Source organism: Salminus brasiliensis, chromosome 16, assembly GCF_030463535.1.
Source record: "Salminus brasiliensis chromosome 16, fSalBra1.hap2, whole genome shotgun sequence".
Lineage (NCBI taxonomy): Eukaryota > Metazoa > Chordata > Actinopteri > Characiformes > Bryconidae > Salminus > Salminus brasiliensis.
The window spans coordinates 5,437,958-5,463,425 of record NC_132893.1 but is presented as its reverse complement, the minus strand read 5'-3'; the positions used below and the strand labels follow the sequence as shown (position 1 = coordinate 5,463,425).

At 43.1% G+C, this 25,468-nt stretch overlaps 1 protein-coding gene across 3 annotated transcripts in view; it reads right to left on the bottom strand.

Annotated features, from left to right (window-relative positions):
- Positions 1 to 24,888, bottom strand: part of LOC140536669 (WD repeat-containing protein 70) — a 61,506-nt gene extending 36,618 nt beyond the window's left edge. The window contains exons 1-9 of one of the 3 annotated variants that reach the window (XM_072658610.1): positions 24,855 to 24,888; positions 24,545 to 24,592; positions 23,252 to 23,335; positions 23,032 to 23,125; positions 21,990 to 22,200; positions 19,633 to 19,692; positions 17,856 to 17,989; positions 14,616 to 14,769; positions 9,770 to 9,846 (exon numbers count right to left, since the gene is read on the bottom strand). In XM_072658610.1, coding sequence (XP_072514711.1) covers positions 9,770 to 9,846; positions 14,616 to 14,769; positions 17,856 to 17,989; positions 19,633 to 19,692; positions 21,990 to 22,200; positions 23,032 to 23,125; positions 23,252 to 23,335; positions 24,545 to 24,592; positions 24,855 to 24,879 — 887 coding nt within the window. In that variant the 5' untranslated portion in view covers positions 24,880 to 24,888. Of the gene's footprint in view, positions 1 to 9,769; positions 9,847 to 14,615; positions 14,770 to 17,855; positions 17,990 to 19,632; positions 19,693 to 21,989; positions 22,201 to 23,031; positions 23,126 to 23,251; positions 23,336 to 24,092; positions 24,204 to 24,544; positions 24,593 to 24,854 lie in introns of those variants that run through there. The other 2 variants (XM_072658611.1, XM_072658612.1) reach the window with 2 other exon arrangements.
- Between the last annotated feature and the right edge of the window lie 580 nt (positions 24,889 to 25,468).

Sequence of the window (25,468 nt, the reverse complement as noted above, 5' to 3'; positions counted from 1 at the left end):
AATTTTTTATTATTCTCGTATTATATTATATTATTAATATTATATGGATTAATATTATAAATATTAATCCATTCATTTTGGACTCGCTCCAGAGCGCCCTCTAGTGTCTCACCAACCGGGACAAAATTCTGGAATGGAAAATCTCCTCTCTACAAGTTCTCTGATCAAGCCTTACGATGGACATGCCAAGCTGACACACATTGGTACATTAGAATTAGCAGAAGTGGGAGGAAAAAGAGCCAGAATAGCACTTTCATTTGAAACAAGCCACAAAACAAGCACTCTTGCGTCTCCCCTGGATGCGATTGGGTGCCATATCATAGCACTAGGTATGACGCAACCTTCACAAGCGCTCAAATTCCATATAGCTCAAATATTTCTGCAACAAGGAGGAATCATAAAAGCAAAGAGAGAGTGAGAAAGAGAGAGAGAAAACAGTAGATCAGCATGACAGGCATATTCGAAGGATCCATGAAATTCCAATTTTCTTCTCTACATCTGCTGAACACATTACAGCTGTTGAGGGAGGCCCGAGAAAGAAGAGAGCGAGAAATAAAAACACACACAACAGCCACATGCGCATCTTTGGCACTGGGGAATTAAAAAAGGCAGGAGAACAGCGATGTAATGCGATTCCCAGGCAGCAAACAGTTGCTTTTTAGTGCCGTCCACTGGCATACCTGATGCGTTTGGGATACGGGGCTGCCAAGATGCAAACGAGCAAAAAAAAAAAAAAGCAAAGTCAGTTGTTAAAAAGAGCAGGGCAGCGGCAGTCAGGTTTTATTTAGGTCGGGCCACTCAGAAGAACCCTCAAGTGTAACAGTACCGATGTGATGGACGGGGTACGCGGAGAAAGCAAAGTCAGCTGAAGCAAGGGAACATGGAAGGTTGAATGGGTCACAGCCTTCCTATGGTACCGAAGACAGGCTCTTAACATAGATGTTGAGCAGCCTGATGTCTTCCAGTTGAAGTGGCAAACTTGACACCACTGTGAGGCTGTGGTGAGCTAATAGGCCCAAAGACCTTTTAATGCTTGCTTTCTGAAAGACAACTTGGCTGGTTCCCGTCACCCTTCTCTTAGCGCCGACTTCGCATCACTTGCTAAGTGCAGGAACTGTGACTAAGGCAGAGAAAAGGAGTCAAATGCGAGGAGCAGGGGAAGGCAGAGGTCAGGGCGAGTCAACCTGTTCAAATGTGTGCCGTGCCGAGCATACAAGGGCGTCTGGTGCCTGGGAGTCAGTCCGGCAGGCTAAGCGTGTCCAAGTGCTTCTCTGCCCCACTGTATACTTTAACTAGCTGTGACCCCCAGGGGTCAGAAGGTCCTGAGAGGACTGTAAACATAACGATAGCCCCAATAGCAGCCAGGACTGGATTCCGGCACAGCTACATGCTCATTATGTTTAAAGAATGGCAGGTAATTCATCGTACAACAGACATCCTTGGGAATAGAAGCCTGGGACACAAAGCACAATGTTCTATTGCAGGAATGCTAGACCGTTCATCGACTGGTTGACTTTTCTGAGGGAGCTGCGGGTCTCCAAGGAGGACAGTCAAGGCTGACCGTATGAGGAACAACGTGTGGTGACAAATGGCTCCACCTGTCTGGTTGAAGTTGCCTCAGTGCTGGTTATATAAGACCCTGGTGCTCATAGCAATCGTCCTAACTGGTAACAGTGTCTTAACGGGGGCAAAGAAGCAAAGCCTGAACCCAACTTGTACCCGCCAGTTTGAGACCGGACTCATCAATCTGAAAACTGACTGGAAATCCCAGTAAAGGTAAAGCAGCAGTTTACTTGCACAAGATCTAGTACAACTCCCAGGAATTGTCCAGGAATGCTCAAGTGTAAATGGAAGCAGATACGTTCTGGGAAATACTCTGCTGTTTAAGTTACAACCAACAAAGCCTGAACCTAGCTTGTACCTGTGAGTTCGAGACCGGACTGGTCAGTTTGAAAATGTAGTGGAACGTAAGTTTACCTGAACAAGACCTAGTACAACTCCCAGAGATTGTCAAAGAGGGCTCATGTGTGTGAAGCAGATCCATTACTGGGAAAGAACGTCCCGGTACCAGTTGTAATGCCCAAGTTACAACCCTCAAAGCCCAAACCCAAGAATTTCCCAAGAATTTCCCAAGAGGGCTCACGTGTAAACAGAAGCAAATTTGCTAGAGTGAAATTCCTAAGTTAAGGTTTAGGTTACAAGCTGCAAAAGCCAAACCAAACATGTATCCTTGAGTTTGAGACCTGACTGGTCAGTTTAAATACAAAGTGAAAATTCCAGTAGAGTTGAGTCAGATAACCAGCACAAGACCTAGTACAATTCCTAGAAGCTTACCTAGAATGCTCACATGTGAACAGAAGCAGATACATTACTGGGCAATATGGTAACAGCTAGGTTACAGCCAGCAAAGTGGAAAGAATTTACTGTTTTTAACAGTCCCCCCCCCCCCCCCCCCCACACACACACACATTTAGTTTAGTGCCATCACTGTGTGTTGTATACATGGATATAAACATGGCTCCAAAGAACATCATGCCCTGTTTACGAGGACTTTTAAGGCAAGTAGATGAGTGAGCGACACAAAGCCTGATCACCACCATTACAAGTCTTCCAGGCTTTGTATGTGAAGTCGGTTTTAGAAGGTCACTCCGTGTCCTGTTCCTGGCTCACCGCCATCCCCTATGCCTGGTACAAGCTTCTTCCCTGAGCAGGCAAAGTGCTGGTCTGAGAAGTTCAACGAATCCGGTGTATGTGCTAGCTTGCACATGAAGTGCTTTCGTAATTATGGTCATTGTTCGTGCAACTGAAGCATGTTTAATTGAAAGTGACAGGCAGAACTATGGTGACACGGAAGCTTGTTTTCCCCCTTCGTCCCACGTACCGCGCTAATTCTGCACACACTGAGGGGGGCACGTGATAAAAGACGATAGCCATACAATCCCAGTCATGCGTGGGCAGTTTACGACCTAACACGGTCATTCACACATAAACCCAGGGCCTACAACCCCGAGCCCCCACCACACCTTTTTTCCCCACCTCAGCAGATGCTATCTGCCTCAGGGCTGGTGTTTAGCCCTGCGAGACACAAGTGGCCGGGACAATTCTCCAGATGGATGGATAAGGAGGGCGGTATAAAAGAGTAGCTGATCAAAGCAGAGTGACGGGGCTGAATGGAGCTGAGGGTTGAGGCCCCTGGAGACTGCATGTGTGCGTGTTATCACCCCGCTGATTACGAAGAGAAACTGGCCTTGTTTTAGGGGGCCGCTGGAGATAAGGAGGGGAAAGTGCCAGGAGAACAAATAAGGTTTGGGTGGGCAGAGGGGATTCTCTCTGGAGGGGCCGCTCTAAGGCTCCCTCCAATCAGAGCATTGGATGGTAAAGACTACCACATGATTGTTAAGAACGTAGACAAAAAAAAACAAAAAAACCCTAAAGGATCTGCACCAAGAACTCTGTTATTCAGTGGTCCACCAAAGAATACAAGTGGAGGCTACCTCATCACAATAACAGGAGACAATTGAATGAGGACATCTGGGTAGGGGGGCACGGTTTCTCAGAAACACAATTTCCAAATGGTACGAGCATTCTTGACAGAGACATGGAACGCTTCATCTCTAAAGAGGAGTACAGTTTCAGACTCGCTGGACTGTAGATGAACCTGATGCATCTCCCACCCAATGCCCCAACTTGTTCCTCAGTCCCAAAGGACTTGAATCCCACACCACTTCAACTGCGGAGGTCCAACTTCACGGCTGGATGAGGGGAAGAGTTCCTTGCAGTAAAAGGCCCAAATTAGGTTATCTTCAACTCCATGGCCAGCCGCGAGAGCATAGGGTTACATACAGAAAAACGGGAGACATAGTCTGGCGACAACTGAGGTATGCAAGAAATGAACAAATACGAAATGATCTGGTCTCATCTCAGAGTGGTGAAGAAGGCTTACTACTGGGAACTAACGGCATGTCTGAGAAGAAAAATATGAAGATGCATTTCAACAATTCTCAAAACACATTGAAGACATTGAAGTCTACCACGGGGACGGTTTAGGTCCTGTCCAATCTGCCCTGTCTCTGCACTACACAGGAGCTGGTTGCAGCTCAACACAGTTTCGAGATGACCTTATGACTTACCTTCTCATCTGTCATCTAAACAAGGTACAATTTAAAGTGCTGCAACAGTGAGCACCATCAGAGGGGAAGAGCAGAAAGCGGAATACCTCCAGGAACAGGTGGCAAACCAACCACCCGTGAAGCCTGAGCCAGAGCTTTATCCTGAGCCAGATGCTTACGCTAATGCCCAGCATGGCATTTTGGGAATCTGTGGCATTCATTCTACAGTAGAAAATTCTTCAGGTGGTTTTACAGGAGATATGAGCTGTGGGGCAAAGAGTGGTGGTGTGGAGAGATCTTCCCAGAAGCCATTACACAGTGTCAGAAAAATTTGACTTTACAGCCTGCCCTCGGCAAACCGTGGGCGATGGAATGTCGCCTCATGAAAGGAGGAGGCTGAATAAACTATACCGGCAGCCAAAAAAAAAAAAAGACCCTGCATCAGGGTGAATGTGACTGAAAGCAAATCATCAGGTGAATAGCATTTCTCTCACTGCAACTGAAGCAGAAACGTGCAAGCCAGAATTCGTTTTCGGCACTGCTGAAGTACACAAGAGGGCATAGCCAAACAAAAAAAATCGTAGAAACATCGTTTTTCAAAGTAAATGACATTTTTGAGCACATGCGAGTTCACGGGAGTATGGGAACATGAATTCACACATCATGATTAAAAAACAAAAACACATGTTCTGTAGAATTCCATGTCAAAGAGCACTCTACTCCCAAGATTATAATATACAGCATAACGCTAATCAAATTACTCAACTGGACATTTCTACAGCAAACATTCCTCGAGTACGGAAATCCCCATGCATAAAGCGCTACGTTACTCCAAAATGCTTTTAATGTTATCTCGCATGGCAGGGAAAGCAGTTCTTCACCAAAGAACTTGGCAGGGAAAGCGGCTTGCTAACAGCAGGCTGTGAATAAGCACCTGGGTGGCCAGTGGGACGTCTAGTTTTCCATAGATCTGAATAGGAATGTCTGTTGTGAAGACTAAATGGCCGGGACAGGCAGCAGTGGTCCTGTGGTCAAAAAAAAAAAAAAAGATGAATGGGATAAAGGCTCACAAAACGCATGGCAACAGATGGACTACACTCGATAATTGTACGCTTATATTTTGGAGCAGTAAAGTAGGTGAAAGTAGTACTGTAATAAAGTAGTACTGGGTGCACACAGAATTTAGAGAGTCACAGCTGTACCCAATGCTTGCCTAATCATATTACGAGTTATTATTATTAATAATAATAATAAAAAGAAGAAGAAGTCATCACACATAGATAGAACTCTGTTATATAGGCTATAACACAATGCTCATTAAGAAAGCTTGTGTTATCAACATAGCTAACCTAAACCTTAGTGGCCTAATATGAATGTTTGGTGGCTTATACAGTTATAATTGGCTATAACCAAAAACATACAGCTATGAGCTATCATTATCTTACCTGTTGCTTAACTGACTTGCTTATAAATATTTACAAATGTCAATTACTTTGCCAGGAAAAAAATATATAATAAATTAATAAACAAATAATCTGGCTCTGACTGAAAGCGTTAGCTGGTGATGCTTTTGGAAAGACGTGGATCATTATTGGAAATGTAATGCCTGTAGTAAATTTGCATGGTGAGTGCTATGGTTCCGCTAAGCAATCCAGTAATTTTTACTCCCATGATATTAGCAGGGCACAGCAACAGCTCACCTGGGCGAGTCTAATACTGGGGCCTAATGCCGGCCCTATTCTATAGAACAAATTATGATAAAAAAAAATTTGGTGCTATATGGAATCATCTACAAGAAGTTTTCCTTGTATCTAAAGAACTAACCTAAGCTGAACACAGACTCCACATTAAATTTCCACCTTCAGCTTTTAATTGGTCGGTAGTTAGGTTTCAGAGCACTGCACTACAGGGTGATGGTATTCCAGAGGGTAGCACTGGTTGGGAATTATGTCTCACTGCCAAAACCACCCAGTTTGGTTGTAGCTGATTGTGCAACGACAAAGATATTTTACTCCACCATCTCAATTTGGGAAGATCTAACGCTCCTCCATCCCGTCTTCACTCTTAAATTACACCAGGTTAGAAACATGTGTTTCTAACTATGGTGGAAATGCTCTGTTCTAGCAGCGAGAGAATTATGCTTTTTTCCTTGGTTCTAAACCAGCTCTGAATCGATACATTCAGAACCGAGGAGGAGGCTAATGCTAATGCTAATGCACATGCACCAAGTGATCTGACTGCAGAGTTGTAAAGGAATTGGGAGCTGAATAGTCAGGTAGGTCAGTCAGACTGGACTGTAAGATATTAAACACTATAGAGTTTAAACCAGTCATTTAAAAAGTTGCTCCAAACAAAATAGATCAGATTAAAATCTGATTACTGAAGCTGCTACTAAAAAGAGTGATTTTACAGCTGCTTATTGCTGTGTGTTAGCACATCTTACCCAAGTTGTGGGGCTGTATTATTTATGATTGGCTCGGCTAGGATGGCAATTAGCCCTATAGTCAGAATTAAGAGGCTCAGATCGGATTGGGGTTAAAAAAAAAAAAAAACAAAAAACCTTGATCAGGACATCCCTAAACGCAGACCCCTGTGTTTAATCTACTGTATGAATTTACAGTATTTTTTAAAATGAGCAATATACTGCCAATAGTCCACGCTGATGTGTTTTTTTTCTTTCCAAGTAATCGTTGTGATCTGGCACAGCTAATGTCAGATCCAGTGGTTGGGATCAACGCACAGCTGTTCATCAGAGTCCCCCGAGGCCTGCACTGCAGACCCTATTAGCAAATCAGAGGGACGGCCTCACTCGTACATTTTCATTTGGCTGTCGGCTTAATCTACAGTGACTGGAACATTATCACGCCTATTAGCCAGCTCCTTCCCACCTCTGACCCCCAGCTAATCAGACTGAAGTGCTGTGTCTCACTTGAGCCAAGCAGTAGAGTTAGCCTCCAACTCCCCCTTCCCTGTGTTAACACCCGGCACGATCATTATACTCGCTACGAGACCCTCTCAGCCTGGAAGTTTGATTAAGACAGACAGAGGCAAGTAACGAGAATGGGAGGGGGTCAGTGGTAAAGAAGCCAAACACTGGGGAAGCAGGCCACACGGGCTGATCGCAGAACTTCCACCACCCCCAGTCATCACTTCACAGCCCCCTCTCCCAGCCTCTGGAGGCCGCGGTGCTGAAACGACGTCCGGCCAGGGACAGTGAACATCTGCAGCTGCTCTGGCCTGAAATTGCTCCCTGTTCCCTCCTCTCCAACAGCCGGCAACACCCATGGTAACGTGCCACGGGACGATTTCCAGAAGGTAAATTAAACCGGAATAAAACAGCCCTGCATGTGTAACTGCAGGCCACACTGTAAACATTCGTCAGCACTGTTTTCTGCTGGACGTTTTCAGTAATGATGACAGTGTCGGGTTTCCACGCTGTGGCCCATCCAGAACGTTATGGTAATCAGGGGGTAGATGCTCACACACTGTCTGAACTCGGCTATCGAGTCAGCAGTGTTGGATTAGAGTGTTTACAAAGCAAGTGAGGCAGTAAAAGCAAAAGCCTGCTTTTGTCTATAAGACGTATACAGACTGTGCCGCTGTGATATTACAGCGCAGTTGGATATATTGATATGGTATATAGATTTCATGGTATTTGAAGGCAGTACAGAATGCATGTTTTAAGTATTTTGAGTTATTGTAAATAAATAGCTTAAGTTGATGTACAGATCCTTTTGGGAAAATCTAACGTTCCTCCCATCCTGCCTTTATTCTTCAATCACGTCTGCTGGAAAGGCTTTGTTTTGCCAGAACCACGCTCCAGTGCATTCAGAACCGAGGAGGAGGTGATCAGACTGCAGAGTTGTAAAGGAAATAAAAAACTGAAGTTGATGTATAAATAGTAAGCATATGACTTTGGTTGGAGTGACAGATATCCAGACATGGTTTTACAAGCCTATGTACCACCCTGTTACGTTTGTCTTTTCCTTTTATAAAGGGCGTGGGAAACCTAAAAAAAAAAATAATAATAAAAAAAAATAATAATAAATAAATAAATAAAAAAGAGCTCTGATTTTATTGAATGGTTTATGTAATTGAGACAGCTCACACGATCAACGCTGCATAGCTGTATTTTTAGCATTTCGCCTTTTTTTTGTGTAATTATTTCTTACGTCTAACCGAACAGTGTTGCTGTTCTCTCAGCATGGTAAGAGATATAGAGATGACCCTTCTTTTTATGATGAGACCTCAGTCAGTTTGTCGTTTCTATGTACCGAACTCATTAGTTAACTATGCCAAGGAAAATAAAAGCTCAATTCTAGGGTGAATAAAGTTTCATTGAAGGATTTAAAATGCCAGTTTGGCCAATCAGGGGCAAATTATATTATTTCTTTTGGATCTAAAAAGGTACTAAAACTTCAATGCTTGGCCTTTAAACAAGTTGCTTAAACTCCATATGTAAAACAAAACGTGGTATAAATGTAAAAGTTCCATTAAATCTCTGTTTAATGGCAATCACTATTTACAGCTAGCTTTTAGTGGTTGTGTAAACGTTTGGCTTCATAACAAAGTATGCAAACATATAGGTTCAATGTAAAATTAATAAATAAATAAATAAATAAATGCAGGGCATCAGTAAGCTTCACGGTATCAGTGCTCTCTATTGCCGATGCTGATACTGTGTGTAAATAAATACCAATATCGATACAGTATCGGTGCAACACTATTATTTATACTGCTGATTTGGGTAATTCAAAAACACTACAAAATATGCTAGTGTGTCTCATGTGAGCAATTTAGCCTACAGAGTGAGCTTTGGGTTAAAAAGGCTAACACAAATTGCCTTAAATGCTTTAAACACTTCATGAAAACATGATCAGCACATCCCAATTAAGAGTAATATAATCATAATATGTGAAAACATAAAAGGTGAAAAAAAAGGTGCTAAAAATAAAGGTTCTACAGATGGCTGTTTCAGTGATGAAATGAACCACTATAGGTTCCACTAAGAACCATGTTTGTAAGAGAAAATTGCCCTTTGAAGACCTTAAAACTAGTAAAGAGCCTTTACATAAAGGGAAGATTTCTTAGACCTTCAAAAAGCTCTTCTCACTTCCACATCTCTATTACAAACATGGTTCTTTATGGCAAAAGTGGTACTTCTGTTGCATCGCTCTATTTTTAAGAGCACACTAAAAGCAAATGGTAAAAGAAACAGTAACAGCAAAACTGGATCATTAAAAACACCCCCTGTAGTAGACCCAGAAATCCTGAAGATTATCCAGGATTATCCACTAAACCACAAGAACAAATGGTGTTTTGAGATGAGAAGCCAGGAAAGATACGAGGCACTCTAGATTTGGCTAGCTCCCATGGTACCATGCAAGTTCTGCTTGGGGAACAAACTTACCTTTGGGACCGAGAGCAGGAGAGGATGAGCTAGAAAACCTCCCGCTCACTCAAGCTCTGACTAAACAAGTAAGCATGGTTATATTACTCAAACACTGAGTCACAGAGACCACCGGCGTCAGGCGCAGCTGACCTTTCCCTCCTTAAACAGCTCTATGCATTGGAATTCTATATTGAGCTGGAGGGCTCGCGCTCCTGAAGGGGCCGGCCTCCGTGCTCAGATTTCCGCTCATCTTTTAGGGATTACTCACCCGTCGTTGGAACAGGTGAGGAACTCTTCTTTGATCTTGGGGTGCCAGCAGCCGCTGTTCAGCATGGCAGTGTGTCCCTGTGGAGCAACACAAGACAAACGGCTCCACATCAACTGTCTCTCTCGGGCCTCAAACACACAAAGATTGAATAGAAGGAATGTTAAAATTGAAAAAAGAAAAGCCACAGGGCGCATTTAAGCACTGCTAAATGAATACTTAGCATCTTCTAACAAGCTCTAATGTTTTGTACAAGAAAATACAAATATTTATCGCTGTATTTTATTGCGAAATGACATCACTAAATGTCAAAATACGCTTTTCTGAGCATATCATGGATACATGGAGATCATAATTAGTACCAGTAAAATTCAGAGCTCCCGGACAAAACAACCTTGCGTCTTTAAGGTGGCAGTAACTTCAGCGTGAACGAGCTATAAATACTTGCGGGGTGTGGAGAATATGTTGCAAAGCAGATGTTAATGATTGGCAAAAAGGAGTGATTGGATTTGGGCGTGCCAAAGACCTTAGTGTGAAGGAAGTAGCTAATTTGGCAGGTGTATGGAAGCTTACGGTCATACGGGTCTACCAGCAGTGGCAGAAATCCCAGTTTACAGGATATTCTTGCCAGAATTGTCCCTGTAGCCGAAAGACAAAACTGATGGCCAGGTACCGCTGGCATGTTTCGCAGCTTGTGAATGAAAGGTCCTTCTCCACCAATTTCTGCAAAAACACTCCACAGGGAGCTGCAGACCATCAACATATGGAGCAGAGTGGCAATCCCCTACCCTGCAAATTTCTCATCCATATTCTTAACCAGTTCTTCCTGGTCAGGGCCGTAGTCAGTCCGGAACCTACCTGCAATCACTGGGCACAAGGCAGGAGAACTTCCTGGACAGGGCGCCAGTCCACCACAGGGTACCACACACACACTGATTTCCTCGACCACTCAAACCTAGGGGCAATTTAGCCCAACCAGTTCACCTTCCATGTGTGTTTTTGGGAGATGAGAAGAAACCGGAGCCCCAGAGGAAACCCACAAAGAACAGATCACTCCTCACAGACAGAGACCGGAGCGAGCATCGAACCTACAGCCCCAGGAGCAACCCGGGAGCTGTGCGGCGCACACGCACTACCCGCTGCACCTCCGTGCCTCACCACATCCACATTGTTTTCCTAAGGGGGAAAGGAAAAAAAACGGCCCTCCTCACAGTTTATAGATGAAGTCCATCCTCAATAGTTTCAAGCTGTGTGATCATTTACAACTAACCTCAACATCTGATTTCCTCTGTTCAAACAGTGCGGCAAAATTAGCCATAACAAATAACTTTAGGTCTGAGCGAAGCTCCTCAAACACAGAACGCCGGAGCTCAGCAATCACACAGTGGAGAGACGTTTACTGAGTGCCCCAACAAGCCAATTAACCTGCCTGCACATACACATAGTCATGTGGAAAAAATCAGGACACCCCAAGTCTAACATATGGCCGTTTGATCTTCATTTGAACAATATTGAGAGACGGAGGTAATGTTACTAAACGCATACGACTGAAGAAATGTCTTTTTAAATCATTTGGAAAATGTAATTAATAAGAAATACAATATTAATATGAAATAAAATGTCTGGAATTAGAATCAGGTGCAGCACATCAGCTGCAGATGTTTAGAACATGGTTACAGGGGATTTATTATTTTTTATAGAATTGTCCCCCCTTTTCTCCCATTTTTGTACTGCCAAATAACCACCTGTTCATAACTCCCCGTCTCATCCAATACATGTCAAGCCAGCCAAACAGTGCCGAAAAAAAAAAAAAAAGGTCCCCAGCTCCACCGCACCAGCTAACAGACGCCTGTGCCAGTCAACACTGCTTAGGAGTGATGAGGGGTGAGAACGCCATCTATCCACTCTTGAAAGAGCACAGCCAAATGCACAACTCGGGATTCACAGCTCAGGATTCAAACTCGCGACCTCCCCAATCATAGCGCCAGCCACTCTTATTTAAACCTCAGACATGAAATTTAGTCTCCTCTTGATTGTGGAAATGAGTGGTGAAGATCACTGAGGCCAGATGCTCTATGAGCTCTATGAAGCCCTTAAAAAAGAAGGTTCAGCCGTTCCACTGTCCATTCACACGTGATACAACTGCCAACATGGTCAGATTGTCAGATTCTCCTAGCAAGTTCGGCCAAAGAGCAGACCACAAGATGTGTACAGAAGTCTCCAACAATGCTGAACTGTCATCATGGGACCTACAGATAGCTCTTGTAGCCACAGGTGATGTTAAAGCACAGCTTTGATCTACCATCAGAAAGAGACGGAGGAAGTTTGATTTCATGGGAGTGCAAGGAGGAAACCTTGACTTTGCTTTTAACAAATAAATAAACCACCTGAATTCAATGACTAAACGGTGTGTCCCAATACTTTCGTCCATGTACTGCAGGTTAAGAAAAAAAAAAAAGTTTTTTTATGGGGTGTCCTAATTTGTTTCACATGAATGTACACACGCACACACACACAAACACACACACACACACACACACACACACACACACACACACACACACACACACACACACACCCTCAAACCCAATTTGACCTGTTTTGGAGCAGCAAAGCAGATCAAACGAGACAGGAGGTAGCTCTCTCAAGTGTTCCGCACAAAGCATTCCCAAAGCGGGATAATCACGTCTCTAAATGGTACGACAAAGCTAATTTCTCCCATACGGAAAGAAAACATCGGAATACACAACGTCGGTCAAAGCGCCGGCGATTCAGTGGAATAAGAGGAAGTGCTCTCGCTACGCATGTACGGGCCACTCTTTCAACAGTATGGGAGAGCTAATTGGCAATGACTAAATAGAAGCAGACAGATACTGGTATATATTTACACACATGCAGGAAAACATGCCGAGCACCCCACAAGGAGAAACAGCTAAATTACAACCAGGAGCAGCGAGAAGTGTCACTCCAGATTCTAGGAAAGCCCCTTGCATGTGTGTGTGCATAGGGAGAATGTCTGTGAATGGCATGCGGATACAGCGCATTAGTCCGGGTCACCTTCAGTGGGCCACCGCACAGCTTCACTCCCCAGAAAACTGCCTGCAAATTGGAGGCCAATAGAGCACTGCAGCATTCCCACAAGAGCAGGGGGGGGCTGTGCACACCCATTCACTCGAGTGTGCGAGCGCGTGTGTGTTCATGTGCCTGTGTGGGCCAGAGGGAGAGGAGAGACGACCAGGTGCAGTGTTTAGCGACCCTTCCTCTCACTGATGCAAGAAGCTGAAGCACACTTCATTAGGACTTCAACAAACACCAGCTCCAGATGCAGCAAACAAATGGCAGGACGCACCCATAAACTAAGCAGGTCACCGCTCACTACTTCGGAATTAAAGGGCTCCGATCATGGAAAGCTGAGCTTGCTGAGCTTTTTTGAAATATAGAAATGAGAAGTTCCAAAACGTGCCGTTTAATCCCTCCCCCGTCCGTATCTGTGGAAACTACTGAGCAAAATCAGCTCGTTTTGAATTTACCGTTTCTGTGATGTTACAATCAACTGATTTACATACAGAACATACATACAGACTTCCAATTAACATCCAATAGTGCGCTGGTGTTGGAACTGAACACATCTACGGGCTGGCTGGGGGCGTCCAGAAGAAATCTGGAACCCAAGCGTTGTTCTTCATAAGAAAAAGCTCATACATGGCGGCCAATCAGAACAGAGCTCACTTATCTTATATCTATCTCAAAGACTTATAAAAAAAAAACCTATTTCATTCCAAGGGATAAAAACAGGTTGTGTAAAAGCGAACGAACATTTCTGGAACATAAAGCCACACAAACTTCATAAGAAGATCTCGAGGAAAAATATTAAATACAAAAAAATTTAACCCATGGTCCCTTGGCTTGGAATGGTTTGTAATCAGCTGTAGAGTTTGGAGAAAAAAAGAAAAAAATTAAAAGGCAATTAAAAAAAAAAAAAAAAGAATGTGTGTTGTATTTTTCTAATCAAAAACAAAAAGGTGAAGATGTGATGCTGCTTGTTGACATCTACTGATCAACAAGGTTTTTAAAATAGCCAGAATTTTGATTTGGACCACCGTTATTTACTGGACCATCAATGAACCTGACTGAAGACAACATTAAGTAGCATTTTACCTTAAATTAACAGATAAAAAAAAATCATGTTGATGCTCCACTGACTGTAATTGAGAGATGTGGCTGCGTTGCTCTGCAGCCAAAACACTAGTCTGGTGAGGGGTGAGGTTGGGGTTATGATAATGGTGATGACTTCCTCCTCGTATTACAAACGCCGGCAACTAAAACTGAGCAAAATACCTGTTTCCTTTACTTAAATTTCTGCAAAGAAGGAGGGAGGAAGGAATTTTCTATCCTAGTCCAGCCACTTAGAAAAACGGAGGAGGAAATGCAGACAGGTTTGATGATTTGATACGTCATGTATAGCCACTTCTCACATCAGCGTACGGACAATCCATAATCCATGCTCGTCCAATTGAATTTTTTTAAAAAGTGGAGACAAGGACAAAAATACGATGCTATTCAGGCAGACCAATCACTGTTGTTGCGTTCTGCATCGGCACAATGCGTAGTGACTGTGATTTCTGGGGATGTGCAGGTCAGGCTACAGTGTAGGGTACGCAGCTATGTGTAAGCAACAGTGCAGATTCGACGCAGAAGCAGAAATTGGCCTTTAGGGGTGGCTCTATTGGGGGAGCCTGTAGACTGTAAAAGAACCCAGGAGCAAGAAGTGCACAACCCCAATTTCATGCAAGTATTCTGTTCATGTATAACCAAAATACGAGCTCTTAAACATGCTCTAATATCTTACCTTAGTATTGGCCATGTCCACAATATACTGGTCCCCTTTGACACACTCCAGAACCTGGAAGCCATCGCGATCCAGGACTTTGGCCTGGGCATTTCCTGCTACCACCAGGATCACATCACCAGTCATGCTGTACTGCAAGGACCTGATTTGGTGACTGAAAGACAAAAGCAGAGAATGTTGTTAGTTAGTAAATTACAGCACTTTGTAATGCATGTTCACTAATTCCACAGAAATGTCATGAGTGGGGCGAAATGATCTCAAGATTTTTATGAAATAATAATGAAGTGCAATTAAACCTAGAATTTGATTTAAAGGTGTACAATAAACAAGACATAGCAGCCCATGCTCTGCCTTTAGCACTAATGCAATGCAGTTGAGACTGCTGGTCTACACTGCTAAAAACAATAAGATACCTCAAGGACCTTTTGGAGGTTCTTCAGATTGAGACTGTGGAGGAACCTCTTAAGGTGCTTTGAGGAACTTTCAAGAAAAGGTTTTTTAGAAGAAAAGGGTTCCTTTAAGGTTCCTCAAAGCCCCTTCAGAGGATCCTCCACAGTTTCAAACCTCAAAGCTTCGTACTTCCTCCAAAGTACAAACCTCCAAAAGTTCCTTAAGGATCTTACACTTTTAACAGTGCATGGCTGCAATTGCAGCTGTAGATGCAAATGGAAAGAAAAGCCAAATCCCTTTTCAATCTGTTTGGGGTGACATAAAAACTACCAAAAATACCCCAAAACACCAGACCACATTTGGACTAATTGCGTGATTGGTGCCAGTAAAAACAAGCACATAATTAAGGAAACGACCAGTGGCTTTGAGCTCGGAGCAGCCAAGTCATCCTCAGAATCGGCGCCTCGTACATTTTGTGACGAGAACTGCCATGTTCTGCGTGGTGTGTATAGGAAACTGTGGGAGAGGTCTTCGCTCTACCTCCACGGTCAAGGACATCTGCCTGTTGTGCAAGACTTCCCATCCTTCAGCGTGTTGCATAACGGCTTTTAATTGCGAAGTCGCGTGGACAAAATGCCAGAAGTTGCGTGGACAAAAAAACGGGAAAACATAACATTTACGGTAGTCATAGCGATTTCAAACACAACAATAGCTGAAAGTGGTAGTCTGTCAGATGTTTGGTTCACTTATTTAGTTTGCTCTCAATGCTTTCAGAAAAAAAATAAGAAAAGCAAAGGAAAGGGGAAAAAAAAAAAAAAACAACCCAGGGCATTCCCCATGCGGAGACTCCACACAGTGTTCGCGGAGATCTGAAGATAAGAGAAGATAAGCAATAACCAAACTAAGCCTAAGAGCGTTGTTTTAGAAGTAAGCCAGATAGTTAATAGATATATAGATAATCATGGAACACAAGAGAAAGAAACAGTTGGAAATCTACCACACGCTTCTTTTTCCATTTTCTTCCCTCTGTATTCCCATATTCCCAGTGGATCCAATCATGGCAATCAGACAGATCACCACTCGTTTGGTATTGAGACGACATGAAAGCATCCAGTGACAGCTATTCTGGGGACGGGAAACCTAAAACACACTGGCCGGACGTGGTCACGCCGAAAACACTTCGGAATGAGTTCAAAAGCTTGCCTGTCAAAGCTCGGACACATCTTATGTACAGCAGAGCTGCCCGGTGTGGGTCACTGCCTTTATAGTCTCCACATGGGCAATATTTTCCTTGGCTGTGATTCGAGGAGTTTACTGGGGGAGGAATATCGCCGTTCAGTTAATGAGCTGGGTAATGTGCCGTGGCGTCGCACTTCTCGTATGCGGGAGAGCCTGCTTTAACTCAGCCAATTGGATTCCAATACTTTGAGACACCCGTTTTTTCTAAAGAATTCCTCTATTGTGGATTTTGTATTTCCTTGGAGTAGTTTCAAGACAAACGAGACACGTCGATTTAGACACATTTGGCCAGAAATTTGCTTCTTCATGTTTGTACGTGATGCACAAGGCTAACGTAGCTTACAAGCAAGGTTAAGAAGGTCACACACCACCAATGAGCATCGTAGTACATGAAACTGACAAATCATGAACATCAATCAAACATCAAAATCACAGAAATGAAAATCTGGCCCAACTAAAACAGAGCTGTAAAATGGGACAATATTTCCAAAACCCCAAAACTGTTAGGTAACAGTCTTGGCTAATTTTATTTACGCCCCTAAAATTTAAACACACCCAATCCACAAGGGAAAGTCATTTGAGGCTAAACTACTTCAGGAGAATATGAAACGAGGCTAAAAAAGACAAAAAGCGAACACCAGAATACCCAAAGCCGGATTGCAGGAGCCTCTGGTGTGGCTAAAAGCTAACACTAGGCCGACTGTAGCAAGGACTGATGCACCTATCCGGCTTGCGGGAGCCTCTGGAGCCTCTGGTACAGCTAAAAGGTAACACTAGGCCGACTGAAGCCTGAGCCTCTGGAACTTCTGGAGCGGCTAAAAGTCAATGCTTGGCCGTCTGGCTGTCTGAAATCTCTTTAACTAGCTAACAGCAGATCCTGCCAACAGGACACTGAGAGGACCCAAAGAAAACAGCAACACTATCCGGTAAAATCAGTTGTTGCTGCGGTTCTATGCTATACTAGGCTAAACTAGGCTAGGCAGCTACTGTGAGCTTTCATGGTGGCATAAACCAGCCTTTCTAAGTAGAGCTCATCATTTACTGCCCCTGAGCCATGAAGGAAAATCATTTTTATTCTGAGGTAAAATAACATGGTTGTAAATCCACATCCACACATTTTGCTCATTCCAACCTAGTGGTAACATCCCTCATCCCAGCTAGACTTGTGTGATGTGAATTCTGACACAATGACAAACAGAGTAGACAGAATTAAGCCTTCAAGGCGGCTGTGGAACTGTGGTCGCGGTTTCAGCTGTCCAATGTCTTTTCGCTCCTTTTTTTTCTTTTAACATAATGTTCTTAAAAAAAAAATATATATATATATATATATATATATATATATATATATATATATATATATATATATACATACATATATACACACACATTAAGACACAACCATCCCTGGCTTGGGTGCATCTGGGTACAGTTAGTCGGCTGGGCCGATCCACTTGAGAGAGAAAGAGAGGCCCCATTCCTGAGGGATGAGATCTAACGTACAACAGCGCACACAGGGTCATGCAAGGCCCATGGGTTGAAGCGTGAGGCCAGTGAGGACGGAGACGAGCAGTGCTGCTGACAGAAGTGCGCTGGATCGCTGCACATCCTTACCATTCGCACGGCTGCAGGGACCTGAAGGCATGCAGCGCCGCATCCATGCCGGCAAAGTCCCAGAACTTCACGTCGTAGTCGTAGCCCCCCGTGACCAGTCGAGCGCCGGAGGGGTCAAGGCCGAGTGCAGAGACCTGAGGACCACCAGACAGAAGAATAGAACCATTGTAGCTTAAAAATAAGCAGCACAACACAGATTTCATTCATTTCTCATGAACACGTTCACGGAGTCAATGGGAAACAGGCTCATTAATGGACTCAAACAAACAAACGCACAGTCTGCAAATTACTTCTCACTGGTTTGCCAAGCTAAATTGAGACTTAATGCTACACATTAAGTCTCTGTGAAGAACGGCCACTTTTACAACTCTCTTTAATGAAACTACCAGGCAAGCTGCAGACGGCCTGCACGAACGGTTCATAATCGAGTCGGTTTATTATAGGCAGCATGGACGGGGAAACTCGAGAGCGGTGGGACTTTTTTTTAAAGGGTTGCTCTGATGCTTATGATGGACACAATGCAGTGTGAGACTGAAAGGGAGGAGTTGGCATAGCAACGCTTCATCACTTCCTTTTAGTATGAAACGGGTTAGCACGGTTATATTGTGTGTGACAGTGTACTGTCTGTGCCTTTAACCATGTTAAAATCTATCTGCCACTACTACTAGTACAACCCTTAACTAGCATTACTCTTACCGTCACTACTATGATTATATTAAGTTGTACTACGCCCTGATTATTGAAATTATCATATTACAATATTATGATTATGAGCAGTAGAACAGTCTAATGTGGTGATTCTGTGACTTCTATCAATAATTTATACATAGTTCTGACCAGAGAAGGATGGGTCCCTCTTGTGAGGATTGGTTTCTCCCAAGGTTTCTTCCTCCAGTCTCCATGCCACTGGTGCCTTTGGCTGCTCACTGGGGGTCTTAGGCTTTTATGTCTTCTAATGTTCTCAATCTCTTGTCTTTTTACTGTTTACTAAAAGCTGCTCTGTGACACCAGTTGTAAAAATACAAATAGATTTGATTTAATTGATTACAGTATTAGTGTGTAGTGCGCAATTGGGACCCAGCCGAGACGCAATTGAGCTTTTGTCAGTCAGTTTGTTTGTTTTTTTTTTTATCCCCCTAATACATTCAGAGTGGAACGATCAATGCAGAGCTAGGGTTGGGCGATATGGTAAAAATGTCCTATCAAGATATAAAGAAACCCCAACAATTTCACAATACACAATATTTATAGTGATATTTTGACATGCAGACAAAATGCATCAGTACTAACAGATTCTTTAAAAACGCTGTTCAGGTACTCTACCATCCTTAGTACAGCTCTAAAGTAGGAGCAAATTTGCTATTAGTCTTTTTAATCAGCAAATAAAAATATCATTAGTTGCATGTGTTGCAGACATCAAGACCACTGGTTTCCATCACCACCATTAAAAAGCAGTGTTGGCTCATTGGTTAGAACACTGAGTTACCGATGACAGGGTCGTGGGTTCAATATCCAGGTCCACTAAGCTGCCACCGTTGGGCCCTTGAGCAAGACCCTTAACCCTCCCTGCTCCAGTGGTGCCATAGCATGGCTGACCCTACGCTCTGACCCTGGCCTTCTAAGCTGGGATATGTGAGGAGTGGAATTTCACAGTACTGTAAGTATAAATGACAAGAGCACATTACACTACATTAACTCTGAGCAACTGTGTTTTTCCATCTGAGCGTCTGAATTATTCACCAATGTTTTTGAAAAACATAAACAAACAAGAACTCACCGTCTTTGTACCATGCTGAAGTGTGATCTCGTGGGTGTCTGGAATCTTCTTAACTGGGTTCTGTGTTTGAAAACAAAAAAGCGAGGGATTTAGGAGTTTATTATTAGGAATAAATAAGAAGTAAAATATGTATTTTCTGCAAATGCTGCCTGAAGGTATTTTCAGTCCAACATGACAATGACACAAAACATGATAACAAGGGCACAGAACCCCCCCCCCACCACCACCACCACCACCCCACCCAAAAAAAAAACAAAAAAAACACAACACTGCATTTTCTGCACCTGTGAATATGTTCTCAGTCAGGTGGCTGAGGGCTGTAGGCTAGAACAAGCTGCTCAGGACCGGTGCTATGAACGCAACTGGCAGAAGTCACTGCAACTGTTAACATTTCAACTGCTCTCAACGGGACTACTTATCCTTGGTATTGTTTTAAAGCAACGCACAGTGCTTTCAGGTGATTTGTGGCAGGCTCATACTCCAGTATGTTAAGTAGTTTAGCACAGGGACCCTGGAGTACCCTGAAGCACCTTGGAGCACCCTGGAGCACCTTCCCTGCTCGAACACACTCACTGCAACTCCTGTTAATTGTCCCAACAGTTGGATCAGGTGCGTAAAAACAGGGAAAACACCAAAATGTGTGGGGCAGGGGTGCACCAGGACCAGGGGCTGAGATCCAATGCACACCTGGGTCTGACAGGAAGCATTCTGGTCGGCAAAGTGGGGCTATCGGTGGGGCTGGCCCGTCACCCGTCGCCATCTATCACGCAGGCCCACTGCGCCCATCAGCCACGGCAGCCCTGGGAAACAAGGGTATCTGCACACTGTCAGCCGTGGCGTCAAAAGCAGAGGAGACGCTCAGACCGGCTCAAAGCACCACATAAAAGAGCTGGGGGTGTCGGGGAGGGAAGAGGGAGAGCGCACTTACGTATACGAGTGAGTGTCTATGTGCGAGCCGGTCTGTATATATTAATTTCCCAGCAATAATGGCAATACGGTACAAGGCAATGCACTTAAGCCTAAAGTGTAAGTGCCTGTAACCTTTCACACTAATCCTGCCCCATGAAGCACAACGCTGTGTGTAAGAACAAGAGTATTACTGCTGTAAAAAGCCGGCACCCAGCACCATAACAGATCACACAGACTTAACCTGCTCTTATAAAAACACAGTGCAGGTCTTTCTTTAGAAGATTACATAACAGGAGAGGTTAAACTTAATTTAAACAATGGTTACAGCGTGAGAAAGTTAGCAGGTGCGGCTCGCTGTTAAAAAAAAACAAAAAAAAAAAACAAAGTGAGTGAGTTAATGGTGAAGATTCACAAGTCATGTAAATCTTATTCACTTCATTCATTTCATTCATTTAAAAACTCATTCAATAAAAAGCACTGTGAAAAGGCTCAAATGGAAAAGGCACAAGTACACAATGAAGCACTGCTGCCCCCTAATGGAAAAATCAAGAAATCAAAAATGACCAGGAAGAGGCACACCATTAACCAGGTGTTTTTGTTTGTTTGTTTGATTGTTTTTTAAACAAACAAAAAACATGGGATGGACTGTATTAGATGAAGACTGAAGGTGTTTATTATAGAGGTTAACTGACTGACTTCTTGTTGTACCCCTCTGGCATCCATGGCCCGTGGGCCACCACTGTTATACCATTAGGAGTCAGTATGTGAAAAGTCCATTCTTGGCACACCTTCCCTACGACAGCTATAGGTGCTATTGGCTATAGGACCTCCCAGATAAATAAGCGAGCACACCAGGACGTTCTAGAGCCTCCCAACGGCATAACAGTGGTGCCCCACGGGATGCCAGAGCGGAGAAACGACTACCGAGAGTGATACAGAGCAATCGACGAACCACCTGCCATCACCTAATACAGTCAATGCCATGTCAATGTCTCGCTAGTGCCGTCTAAACCAAGGGTGGTTATTCCCACTATTGGGTAGGTGGTCATAATCTGATCTGACATGACTGCATATATACAACACTGCTAACAAACAATAGACTCAGACTATCACCAATCTCCCCTCTGTAAATACAAATACATAAATATACATTTTTTCACTTTCATAATGCATCAAAAATCTATAATAATATTTAAAAACTGATACTACATCATCATACACACAACTATTAGTCAGCTATGCAGAAAAGTATATATATTTTTTTAAAACAGACCAAAGTCAAACCATGCTCCGAACCAGATCTGCATGACGTTTCAGTGGGCTTTCATGTGTTTCTGGGAGATTTTTCGCTAAGCTACTCCTTTAAGTCTCCAAAGAGAACAGCAAACTTGCAAAGCACGCACATCAACACTTCCCGAGCGTGAAACCCAACAGACTGCTACACTCACGTCATCATCCTCTGTGGTGTCATTATCATTGTCGTCATCATCATCATCATCATCATCATCATCTGCTCTGCTGCCACTGTACCCTGGTGGGAGCGGAGGCCCTATTAACTCATCATCCACTTCGGCCTGAGCAGTGAGGCCCGGAGGGACGGGAGGGCCGATGGGTTCGGAGTCACTGCTGTCGCTGCTGTCATCACTTGCCTGCTGCCTGCTTAGAAAAAGAATCACCATAAGAACCGTCCAGTCCTTTTGTGGGTTTAACTAAGAATAGAGCCTAGCAGTGTGTGTGTGTGTGTGTGTGTATATATATATATATATATATATATATATATATATATATATATATATTTATTATATTTTTAAATATATATATGTTTACCTGAGAATAGAGTAATATATATATATATATATACACACACACACACACACATTTTATTTTATTTTTGGGGGGGCACAAATGACGGGTTTATTAAGGTTATTAAGGTTTTTATTTCTGTTAAAAAAAAACCTACATTAGACATTTCTAAATGATTCACCATGCATTAAGCTTTATTATTCACCATGCATTAAGCTATATTTATGACCTTTCTTAGTACATATCTAAAGGTCTGATATAAAATAAGTAATAAATTAATTAGTAATTGTAATTAGTCACAACATACACTTGGCTACCACTATGTTACGCAAATTATTGAGCCTGGATTACATGTTATTAAGGTGTATCTGGCAGCAATTGTGCTTGTGTGGGTTCCAGATAGTGCCAAATGTATTGCTTTATGTGAATTTACTGAATTATTAGGAGTTTATTATCACTAATACATCAGAAAGGGTTATGTATACTACAGTGAGGTCCTAGTCATCACTAATCAGAGAGTGAAAAGCAATAAATGCATATTTCAATATGTTTCATAGAAGAGTTCATATGATCATAACATAGATCATAATTAATAGTAATAATAATGATAGTAATAATAGGTGAAACTCCAGAAGACAGACCAGGTATGTCTGGCTTATGAAAACACCATGACATCAAAGTTGCTACCTGGAAGTGGACGCTGATGGTTTTTCCCTTTGGCTGGAGGCAGTGCTGGGGCCAGTGCTGGGGCCTCCACTCAGAGTCTCTTTCTGCCTGTCCTCTGTGGGAATACAGCAGTTTTATTGCTAAACAGACCAAATCAATACACTGACTGATCACACGGGACACAGTATCAACACATATGTAATTACAACAATCTTCAAATCCTCCTGAGGTTAAAACTGACCTAAAACTCGCTGACTCCTTTCAATTGCAGTCCTCCGAGTCTGCTCAAAAATGGCTTCTAGGTCAAAGGTTCGAGCCTTTTTTCCTGTAAAACGTAGGAGAAAAACAAAATACAGGAGCAAAAGTTATTTAGAGGTTCTGAGCCTGAAACAAAACAGCCAACATGCACTATATGGACAAAAGTATTGGGACACACATCTTAATCATCAGATTCAGGCTTTTCATTCAGTCCCATTGCCATTCAGGTGTATAAAATCAAGCACAGAGCCATGCAGTCTAGTTGCAGTCGTTCTGAAGAGCTCACTGAATTCCAGTGTGGTTCCGTACTAGGGCGCCACCGTTGGTACGGTCAGTGGGTAAAATTTCTTCCCTCCTACATATATTCCCTCCTATATCCCCTCAACATCAAAAATGGAAGCGCTTAGGAACCACAGCAGCTTAGTGGCAGACCATGTAAAGTTACAGAGCGGGGTCAGGGCCGAGTGCTGAGCTAAGAGCTTCATGCCATGGGTTTCCATGGCTGAGCACCTGCATGCAAGCCTTACATCACCAAGCACAATGCCAAGTGCTGTATGGAGTGGCGTAAGCGCACTGCCACTGGACTCTCAGCCAGAGGAATGTTCTATGGAGTGACGGATCACACTTCTTTATCTGGCAGTCTGATGGACGAGTCCAGATTTGCAGAATGCAGGGAGAATGTTACCTGCCTGACTGCATTGTGCCAACTATAAAGTTTGGCGGAGGAGGGATAATGCTAGGCCCTTGGTTGGGTGAGTTTAGTGTGGAAGATCTTGACTGGAACTTGACCCACACAGAACCCTGACCTCAACCCCAACAAATACCTTTGGGTTGAACTGAATCCAGCATCAGGGTCTTCCAACAGACGCACTCCAAAATCTTGTAGAAAGGCTTTCCAGATTTACATTTTTGGCATTTAGCGGACACTCTTATCCAGATCTTATTGCAGTGGGTCTTATTGGTGGGTCAGTGTAGTGTTAGGAGTCTGGCCCAAGGACTCTTATTGGTGTAGCGCAGCACCACAGTCACCCAGACCGGGAATCGAACCCCAGTCTCCCACATGGTGTAGTAGCTCACTGGCAGGTAGTGGTGTTATCTGTTGCGCCACACCAACCACACACAGAGAAGTGGAAGCCGTTACAGCTGCACATATTAATGCCTATAGATTTAGCCTGGGAGAACATAAAAGCTACTGCAGGTGTAATGTAGGGTGTCCCAATAGTTTTGTCCATACAGTCTAAAGTCTTGCCTATTTAACAGCAAGTTAACTACTCACCAAAGCCAGAGAAACCCATGACTGAGGATATGTCTTCACCACTGTTTTCTGAGGAAATATTAAAAACACACATTTATCACATTTATCCAAAACAGCCACAAATTCGGGCTAAATGTTTAAAAATCAAGTGATTTAGTGAAGCAGCTCCTGGGATAAACACTGTCTGTCAGCTGAGCGCTGAGATACACGACACCAACAATATAATATATACTTCCAGCCAGAAGAGTCATGCAGCTTTTATATACTGTAGATATCAGGTAACCAGCTCGTATCACTGCTTCAATAAACATGGAAACAAAGTTAAACACACCACTGTCGTTCCCGCGGGCCGCCATTTTTCTCGAATGTCAACAGAGGATGTTGTTTCTGGGGAGCAGCAGCGCTTCCGGTCAAAATAAAAGTCCTTCAGCAACGGGAAGCAGCAACGCTGGAGGACTTTTGGGGGGAAAAAATTGGTCATCTATACTTTACTGGAGTAATTATTATTCAACCGACTTTTTACTTCTACTCCTTACATTTTAAAAAGTCTTTTTAAACCCTAGTATCTACACTTCTACCTGAGTAATGAATGTGAATACTTTTCACACCTTTGCTAGTTTGCAAATGTACAAATATACAATACAATAAAAAGAAAACATTATAATCCATGCTGGTTCTGGTATTCTAAGTATTCTAAACAAACTACAATTCTTAGTGGAAATGCTGCATATTGCAGTTATTAATAATTATACTTTTATCATTTGTGTATTTTATAATATTGTATGTATGTAACATTGCCATGCAATACAGAAATTCAGAAAAATAGGAATAGTCTAAAATTGTCTAAATGTGCAGAATAATGTGTAATTTGATCACAGGGTGTGACATAACACTTATTATAACAGTAATTACATAATCAAGACTAGGAGAGCAAATGAGGATAAT